The sequence below is a fragment of the Acomys minous genome, assembly GCF_964271855.1.
Source record: "Acomys minous genome assembly, chromosome: 15".
NCBI classification, from domain to species: domain Eukaryota; kingdom Metazoa; phylum Chordata; class Mammalia; order Rodentia; family Muridae; genus Acomys; species Acomys minous.
In genome coordinates, this window is record NC_140497.1 from 16,825,493 (window position 1) to 16,835,536 (window position 10,044).

At 46.3% G+C, this 10,044-nt stretch overlaps 1 protein-coding gene and 1 long non-coding RNA gene across 4 annotated transcripts in view; one reads left to right on the plus strand and one right to left on the minus strand.

The window, feature by feature from the left end:
- LOC311585280 overlaps nt 1-3,629 on the minus strand; it is a 43,064-nt gene extending 39,435 nt beyond the window's left edge. The window contains exon 1 of the long non-coding RNA XR_014775170.1: nt 3,424-3,629. This is a non-coding gene — a long non-coding RNA (uncharacterized lncRNA). The remainder of the gene's footprint in view (nt 1-3,423) is intronic.
- KCNU1 (potassium calcium-activated channel subfamily U member 1) overlaps nt 1-8,658 on the plus strand; it is a 74,663-nt gene extending 66,005 nt beyond the window's left edge. For all 3 annotated transcript variants that reach the window (XM_084760277.1, XM_084760275.1, XM_084760276.1), the window contains exons 25-27: nt 2,038-2,232; nt 4,537-4,647; nt 8,273-8,658. In XM_084760277.1, coding sequence (XP_084616403.1) covers nt 2,038-2,232; nt 4,537-4,647; nt 8,273-8,545 — 579 coding nt within the window. In that variant the 3' untranslated portion in view covers nt 8,546-8,658. The remainder of the gene's footprint in view (nt 1-2,037; nt 2,233-4,536; nt 4,648-8,272) is intronic.
- The last annotated feature ends 1,386 nt before the right edge of the window (nt 8,659-10,044 follow it).

Consider the following 10,044-nt stretch of genomic DNA (forward strand, 5'->3'; position numbering starts at 1 on the left):
ATCCAGGGACAGCGAGAGACCTTGGCTCCAAAAGATTAAGAATGATAGTTCTTCTCTTTAGCCCCCACACTCACACAGGAGCAGGGGCCATCAGCCATATGTGTGCAGGCACCATTTACACACATACACATAGGAAAAAAACTTTCAATAAGCTTTTATTATTAAAAAAAAAAACTTGTCTCAGGAGGCAGAGGCAGGTGGCGCTCTCTGAATTGAAGGCCAGCCTGGTCTACAGACTGAATTCTAGGACATCCAGGTCTACACAGAGAAACCCTGTCTCCAAACAAAAACAAACAAAAAGAGAACTATTATGTAATCTAACTCCTAGGCGTATATCCAAAGGCCACCAAGCCAACATACTTGCAACAGAAGTAGCTACACATCTATGCTATTCACAACAGTTGAGGAGCACAACCAGCCACACACCCATCAACATACAAATGCATAAAACATGGCACATGAGCATAATGGAACTTTTTGCAGCCATAAGGAAAAAGAGGTCATGACATTTACAGGAAAACGCCTGCACCCACAAGTGTGATGTTAAGTAAATAAGACAAATGCAGAAAGACAATACCATGTTTCTTTCATATGCAAACCTAAATGTGTGTGTGTGTGTGTGTGTGTGTGTGTGTGTGTGTGTGTGTTTAGGTCGTGAGACAAGGGGACCATGAGAGGCAAGTGTGATATTTAAGGGAGGTGGGGAATATACAGAGCAACAGGATATATGCAATAGGACAGTGGGGACTAACTGGGGCAATAAAGGGAAGCAGCTGGATTGGGGGGGGAGAGGGAGGGGAAACAGTGGGGGAGGGGAGATTGGGAAGAAAACATAAAGACACCAGCAGACACCATGATGAAACCCATTGCTTTGTTTTGTCAACCCAAGAAATAAAAATTAATGAATAAAACTCTTAGATACATAGTCAGCCATCTTGAGAAAACCTGCTATGTGATAAGTAAGAAAGATTGAGGCAGTAATTCTGGCGAAGGAAATTTATGCAGACACCTCAGATCGTTTAGACTCAAGCTTGGTTCCATAAGAACTTGTCCCCATTTCCTCTTTTGGTTTCATCTGGATGTCAAATGTCTGGTTGGAATAAGAATGGCCCTGAGAGGCTCAAGTCTGAGTGTTTAGTCGTCAGGGAGTGGCACTATTCGAAAGGATTCAAAGCGTCACTACGTGTATCCTTGCTGAAGGAAGTGTGTAACTGGGGGTGAGGCGCTGAGGTTTCAAAAGCCCACACTAGGCCTAGCATCTCTCTCTGCCTGCACATCACGATGTCGAACTCTCAGCTCCTTCTCCAGCACCATGTCCGCCTGTGTGCCACCATGCTCCTTGCCATGATGATAATCAAGTAACCTCTGAACCTATAAGCAAGTCCACATTAAATGCTTTCTTTGATAAGCATTGCCTTGGCCGTGGTGTCTCTTCACAACCATAGAACGGTGATTAAGACACCCAAGATTCTAAAACTTTACGTATCTGATGCCTATAACTGTTACTGTGCTGAAAAGATCTATGCGAACCCCATGTGTTTATGAGTGACATCACTGTGTGGCTTTAAGGAGGTTGTTATTCAAGGGAATATAAGTAGAGTCACATCTAAAAGCCCTCAATAGTTGATAACAATGTCAGTGCAAGCTTCAGGAAAAAAAAAATCTTGTCTCATTAGTTATATAAGACATTTAAAAATAAGCATTGATGATCCTTAGGGTATTGCGGCTTGGCACACTACTCTGATCATTTACAAAGGGAAAGGTGACTGGGATGTCAGTCTTAACACTCACTTCTCAGCGTCGGCTCAATAGGAACAAGATCTGCCTTACCGCTCGGTCCTCCTTGCTCCGACTGACCCAGCTCCCTACCCAAGCTGCCAACTCACATTCGATTTTGATAGTGACAATGAAAAACAGCGTTCTGCACCATCAGGCCATTTCTAATGGTGATGTTCACTAAATCTCCGTGTCTCCACACTTCTACCGTTGGTGTGCTGGCCCTTCTGATTTCACACGTGACTGACCTTTGCTTTCCAGGCCTTCTACAACTACCATGTCCTGGAATTACTTCAGATGCTAGTGACAGGAGGTATAAGCTCTCAGATGGAGCAGTATTTAGTTAAGGACATACACAGTGAGACTGAAGATAGCAGTTCCACAGCCCTGTCTGGGAGGAAACGGTGTAAGCTGGGACTTCTCTCTTTAGATGAAACCATCCTATCAGACATTAAGGTGAGTCTGTGTCTACTTTTACTATAACTCGTTACCCTACTTCTTTTAATTGTCTGAGTTTCTGAAAACAGTCTAGGTTGCTTGGTTTCATAAATGACCTACAACACAGAAATAATAATCAGTAAGTATTTAATACAGCACAGTGTTATAACGTCGAGAGGCCCGATACTATGAATGCGTCCCCTATAGATCCCATATTGGAAGCTCAGGCCCTAATGTGTCCATGTTGAAGGGTGAGCCCATTAAAAAAATGACTGGTTGAGGGGCTATCTCAACTAGATGCCAGGAGCAGGAGCAGGTTTTCAGTAGAAGGGAGGGCTTGGGCTCCTCCTTTCTTCCTCACATGTGGCCTCTCTTGCCCATTCACCTTGTCATAAGACACTGCGACAGTAAGGTTGTTGTCACCTGTAGCCCCCTTGACCTCAGCCTTCCCGGAAGTCCTAGATCCTTCTCTGCATCTATTTCAGTCTTTTGTGTTTGATTTGTCCAAGGACGGCTTGAGTTAAGTAACTAATTTCATTTAACAGACCAAGAAACAGGTTTACCTGAAGCCATCACAGTCTTGACCGTGTAACAGCAGGGTTCCACCTAAGGAGTGTGGTCCAGGTTCTCGCTATGGCCTCGGTACCCGAAATGCTAAAGAATTCTGGTCTGGCTAGCTGTAACCAGGCAGAACTCTGTGGCTGAGTCTAAGAATGTCACCGACACTTTCTTAGCCCAGGGAACTTGTAAGAGGTAGATTATTAGACTATAACAAGATAACATGATGGGTCTACAAAATGAGTCCAGGACAGCCAAGGCTACACAGAGAGACCCTGTCTCAAAAAACAAACAAAACAAAACAAAATAACATGACAGGCACCTTCCAGTGGGTCATCTCATTGTTCAGGGACCAGAGTAGAGTGCAGCCTGGTCATAAGGGATCTACTTCTCAATGCTGTGCTTTTTAGTTTTGATTGACACTACATCCACATGTCCAGTGTTATGGTCAGGACGCACCAGGACAGGAAGACATCTTTTGTAGACTCAACGGATATCAGCAAAGCCCCCTTCAAAGAGGAGTGTGCTCTTTAGTCCCCTGTGCTGCACACATCTCAGCACACAATGACAATATGAGCATGACCTATGTCCTGTGCCTGAGAATTCCAGGTGCAAATACTACATGCATTTCTGTGGTTCTGGGATCCTTACCTGCAGTTCAATAGTGAATAATAAGCCCAGGAAGCCGCTGCAGGCGTGTTCTGTTATCTCCAGGGCAACAGCAGATTGTCCTGTATTTCTGTCCTCAATTTGATCTTCCCCCAAGGAATCACAGAAGTAAGCAGCTGTTTACCTTGTCTTTCTGAGTGCACCTGACCTACCTGTAGGCATAAGGTTATTGTGTAATTCAAATCCCCCCGCCCCAATCTGGTACAATCCTCGTTCTGAGAAATTCCTGTCTCAATGTTGTGTAAACACTGCTGCCTAATTGTCTCTTGATATGCCAATAAAGCAGCTTACAGCCAATCACTGAGCAGTGATTAGAATAGGGCTGGACTTCCTGCCAGGCCAGGGAGGAGGAGTTAGAGGAAAGTAAGGGACTTAGGCACAGGCAGAGGCCCAGGAAACATCAGGAAAGATCCAGCTGAGCAGGGAAAGATAAAGTGCAAATACCTTTGGGATTTTTGCTGGGAGGAAGCCAAACTACCATAGAGGATTAGAAATACAGTAACAACTGCTCAGGATTGTGCTGTAAACCTTGATAAACAAATAATATGAGTCTCAATTATTTTGGGTGATAGCAGGGTTGAGAGAGAAACTGAGAACACAATTTTATAAAAATAACTGGTCTACAAAACGAGTCTAGGACAACCAAGGCTACACAAAGAAACCCTGTCTGAAAAAAAAAAAAAAGAAAAAAGACAAGCCAAACAACAATGACAACAAAAACTTTAACAGCTATCTGCCCCTGCCTTTGAACTGTGATTTTGTTGACCAGAAGTTTAGAGCAAGAAGGCTTGGGATTCCCTGAAGTTCACCTCTAAAACAGAAGTTTTGAACCTGTTGCTTATCATTAATTCTTAATGGTGGCCAAAGTAGCAAGAGGGAAAGAATGCGCAAGGGCACCAGTCACCCCAGACCAGGGCTCTGGGGAAAACCTGAATGATAAAAGTGTCTGAAAATCATCATAAACTTCTAAAACTGCCCCCCTTCCCTGCTACCCGAAGCAGATGAATGTCGGTCAACAAACAAAACTCAAGAAAGTTCCTGCAACTGTTTAATTAAAGTGCTTAGCAAATACCTGTCATTCTGTTCTCTTCCCAGCCAAAAAGAACCTTTGGACAACTGTTCTGTGGCTCACTGGATACGTACGGGATCCTATGTATTGGCTTATACCGTGTGATAGATGATGAGGAGAACAACTCAGAACACAAAAGGGGAGTATGATGGTTTGACAACTGCTAGCCCCCTTCCAAGTGTGAGCACCAGGGGCACTCAGTCTCAAAGAAAGCTGAGTCCAGAGCTCAGAGCAGAGCAGAATTCAGGGGGATAGATAAAAATGTAAGAGTGGGTCTAATAATCAGGAGCTATGTGATCTGGGAGGAGTGGTGCACTTCAGAGAGGAGATGGGAGGAGTGATACAGTGCAGAGAGGGGATGGGAGGAGTGATACAGTGCAGAGAGGAGATGGGAGGAGTGATACAGTGCAGAGAGGAGATGGAGGAGTGATACAGTGCAGAGAGGAGATGGAGGAGTGATACAGTGTAGAGAGGAGATGGAGGAGTGATACAGTGCAGAGAGGAGATGGAGGAGTGATACAGTGCAGAGAGGAGATGGAGGAGTGATACAGTGTAGAGAGGAGATGGAGGAGTGATACAGTGTAGAGAGGAGATGGAGGAGTGATACAGTGCAGAGAGGAGATGGGAGGAGTGATACAGTGTAGAGAGGAGATGGGAGGAGTGATACAGTGTAGAGAGGGGATGGGAGGAGTGATACAGTGTAGAGAGGAGATGGAGGAGTGATACAGTGTAGAGAGGAGATGGAGGAGTGATACAGTGTAGAGAGGAGATGGAGGAGTGATACAGTGCAGAGAGGAGATGGAGGAGTGATACAGTGTAGAGAGGAGATGGAGGAGTGATACAGTGCAGAGAGGAGATGGAGGAGTGATACAGTGTAGAGAGGAGATGGAGGAGTGATACAGTGCAGAGAGGAGATGGGAGGAGTGATACAGTGTAGAGAGGAGATGGGAGGAGTGATACAGTGTAGAGAGGGGATGGGAGGAGTGATACAGTGCAGAGAGGAGATGGAGGAGTGATACAGTGCAGAGAGGAGATGGAGGAGTGATACAGTGTAGAGAGGAGATGGGAGGAGTGATACAGTGTAGAGAGGAGATGGAGGAGTGATACAGTGCAGAGAGGAGATGGAGGAGTGATACAGTGTAGAGAGGAGATGGAGGAGTGATACAGTGCAGAGAGGAGATGGAGGAGTGATACAGTGCAGAGAGGAGATGGAGGAGTGATACAGTGTAGAGAGGAGATGGAGGAGTGATACAGTGCAGAGAGGAGATGGAGGAGTGATACAGTGCAGAGAGGGGATGGGAGGAGTGATACAGTGCAGAGAGGAGATGGAGGAGTGATACAGTGCAGAGAGGAGATGGAGGAGTGATACAGTGCAGAGAGGAGATGGAGGAGTGATACAGTGCAGAGAGGAGATGGAGGAGTGATACAGTGTAGAGAGGAGATGGAGGAGTGATACAGTGCAGAGAGGAGATGGAGGAGTGATACAGTGCAGAGAGGGGATGGGAGGAGTGATACAGTGCAGAGAGGAGATGGAGGAGTGATACAGTGCAGAGAGGAGATGGAGGAGTGATACAGTGCAGAGAGGAGATGGAGGAGTGATACAGTGCAGAGAGGAGATGGAGGAGTGATACAGTGCAGAGAGGGGATGGGAGGAGTGATACAGTGCAGAGAGGAGATGGAGGAGTGATACAGTGTAGAGAGGAGATGGAGGAGTGATACAGTGCAGAGAGGAGATGGAGGAGTGATACAGTGCAGAGAGGAGATGGAGGAGTGATACAGTGTAGAGAGGGGATGGGAGGAGTGATACAGTGCAGAGAGGAGATGGAGGAGTGATACAGTGCAGAGAGGAGATGGAGGAGTGATACAGTGCAGAGGAGATGGGGGGAGTGGTACAGAGTTATAAAGATGTAAAAGTTCAGATTGACTCCTTGGTGGTATAAAAGCAGGGTTGTCATGGATGCATGAAGCATGGTGGACTTTGCAATACAGACAAGGACTTGCAATCCTGATGAAGTTAGCGAGGCCACGCCCTCAGAGCAAGGGAGTGGGAGAGAAAGGATAGTGGGGGACTGTGGGTGGAGAGTGATTTACTGAAGCTTATGATCTCTGACATGGGACATTGTCAGGAAGTGGTAACATTCCGGTTGCACCAGGGAAGTGGTTTGGAGATGGAGAGTCCTTGGGTAGCAGATGTCAGAGAAGTGAGCCTGGATGACACAGCTGTAGACCACGTAGACACTGTAGGGACGCACAGCAGTGATGCAGCTAGAGTTAGAAAGAAAACGTTATCCAAGTACCGAAGACCTAAGTAACCACGGCAGTCTACAGATGATGCTGATGGATTAATAGCGAGAGACAGCTAGCTTTAACCACTCACTTTTGGGACAGTGGGGGGAAGAGCAGTGCTCTGAGCTCAGCACCAGAAAGCATAAATGATTCCAATGTAAAATATATTCCCCTGTCCCACTCTCCCCCAGCTCTAAATCCTGCCCCTCACACTTCTGGAAAAATCTGTAGAATATAGTTTTTGGAAGAATGGGCAACTTATATCTGAGAAGGCCTCAAGGAAGGAGATGGCACTTCTCCTTTAAAAGGAAGGTGTGAATGTGCACATGCTAATTAGAACCAACCAGAGCCACTGAGGACTGGATGGGAACAGAGGATCAGGAGATTACCCACCACAGGAAGGTCCAGCCTGCATGTCTTAGAAGAGGGGATCTTTGGGGGGGAAGGAGTGAAGGTCACAGAAGGTCAGCCCACCTGTGTTTTGGTCATGAATCCTCAGGATTTATTCACACCTGTTGATGTTTGCTCTAACCTTGTTATCTTGTGGAGGTATCTTGCCTCCTCAAACATTTTCCCGTGGAGGCCCAGCTGTGGGGTTTCTTTCAGGTTAGTTTAAATAGAAAGTTGGCTTTTAAATGCAGTTATTATTTGGCCTGGCTACCTTCTGTGTGAACTTCGGTGACATACACACCAGGTTAAGATGTAAATCCGTATGGAAATATCTGGAACATTAGCACATTGTAGGGATCGAACTGTATCCTTCGGTTTCTCCAGTTAAAGGAGCTTTTTCATGGCCAGGTACTGAGCTTGCTTTCGTTTGTCTGCTGTTCTAGAGGTGGAACCCGACAGGCACGTGGTCTGCCATTGGCCCATCTCCCCACCTCATGTCACAGTTTTCCTCAGTGTTCAGAACTGTGCTAGTTGAAAGTATTAGTACACTGAGAGCAGATGATCCTCAGGTCAGAGAAGCCCACGGAGGTGGAATATTCCAGACACAGTCTCATTTCTCTCTCATTAAAATGATGAGAACGGGGGGGGGGGGGGGGGGGGAGGGGAGGGGTGGGCTGGAGAGATGGCTCAGTGGTCGAGGACTATCTGTTCCTCCAAAGGTGCTGGGTTCTGTTCCCAGCAATCACATGGTAGCACAGAACCATCTATACTGAAATCTGATGCCCTCTTCTGGTGTGCAGGTGTACATGCAGATAGAATGTTCATGTTTGCTTTTTTTTAATTAAAAAAAAAAAAAAAAGGATAAGAAGAGCTGCTCCCAGACAGCTGGGGTGCCACACCAAGGTGAGTGCGTTATAGTGAAGTGAAAAGTCAACCCCCTCGTTTCTGCTCCAGGATCTCTCTCCTGTTATTGTGTACCGGTGAAGAAAAGAAAAACCAGATCAAATTGTCGTTTTTATTTGAGGCATTGCCTGTAGCTACACTGTCTAAACTGCAGTCTCAGAATCCATCCTTGGCTTTCCTCACAGGTTCGTGATCACCAGGCCAGCTAACGAGTGTAACCTGCTGCCCTCAGATCTCGTGTTTTGTGCCATCCCTTTTAGCATCAGCTGTTATAAATCAGACAATGTTTCTTCAGCTCCAATTCTTGATGACATTTCAAGTGTGACGTCATTGGCTCCCGAGTCACAGCCGCAGCTTTCCGAGACCAGCTCTGTGGTAGAGCTTCATCGTTCCCACTCCCGAATCTATCCCTTGGAGCCCTTCATTACCGATGATTTTGAGCAAGAAAAACAATAAAAACAGAAGCGTGCTGTTTTTGTGCCCATTGCTTAGTGGCCGACGAGTCAGCAAGCCCACACCACTGTGGAAGGGACTGTCTTACCCCACTGGATCTGATGTGATGAATAAAGATGCACATGATAAATGCTATTAAAGTTCATTGCTCTCTTTCCATGAGCAAGAAATGGGTTCATTTGAACTAAATTAAGAAGTCTACCTGGAGCTAATTTGTCTATGAATAAGACCTAGGTACATGCTTGAGAAGACAGGGCAGATGTTCATTGAAATGATATCCTGGGATCACATTGAAGCAGGGAAATCAGCAGAATTTGGGCTAACCTGGGCAGGCAATAGGGATGGGTTCCTTTTAGAAAGACCAGTCCTTGCTCCCAGGGCATCGCAACTGTTACAAACTGCTAAGGCCAGGGAGACTATAAAAAGTCCTATCCTGAGCCAGGTGCGGTGGCTCATGCCTGTAATCCCAGCACTCAGGGAGGCAGAGGCAGAGGCAGGCGGATCTCTGAGTTCTAGACCAGTCTGGTCTAAACAGTGAGTCCAGGACAGCCCAGGCTACACAGAGAAACCCTGTCTCAACAACAAAAGTCCTATCCATTTTGTGTCGGCCAGCTATTCCATACACCCGGTGAGACTCTATTGGCACAAGCTGATTTCCCCTTTGCCAGCAGGTATCAGTTACAGATAAGCTGTTGCTTAGAGGCGGGAGCCACTGTCCACTTCCCTCTCTTAGCGGCAGGATCCCATCCAGCTTGAACCTGTGCAGGCTTTCTATGTCCTGCCACAGTCAATATGAGTTCATGAGCATCAGTCCCATTGTGATTTTTTTTTTGTCTTCCTAGTATTTTTGTTTGTTTTGATCTTCATTTTTGTGTTTTGCTTTTTGTTGAGAGAGAGAGAGAGAAAATTTAGGTGGGTAAGGAAGTGGGGGACATCTAAGAGGAGTTTTGGGAGGGGATAAATGATCAAAACATAGTGTATGGAAAAATTAATTTTAAAAAAGTCATATGCAGATCCCAGGTGTATACTCACTTCTGTAGCTCCTCCCATGCTCTCTTGATGGAAGCTATTTTTTCTGTTCCAATGACATATGTGTTCCCCCCCTCCCTCTCTGTGTGTGCGTGTGCGTGCGTGTGTGCCCGTGCGCATGCCTGGTTCTTCTCAGTTCTGCCCCACGTGTCAGCTGCTCTTGGACTCTGTCACTCTCCTTTCTGTCAGGGATGCTCATGACCTCGCTTCTTTTACTCTTCTGCACCTGCAGCTGTCCTGCCCCCTGCCACAGCTCTCCAGCTATCTCTTTCGGCTTCTCTCTCCTCTCTGTTACTCCTCTATCCCATCTTAAATGGATCTTCTTTCCAGGATGTATTGTTCTTTGTGCGCCCCATGGGACAGCTCAGCAGGACCCTAGATGACTGCCTTTCATTCAAGACCCCAGAACAAGCCCTAGTGATGTTTCTACTGCTGTGAGAGGCATCAGGACCACAAGCAATTTAGGGACGAAA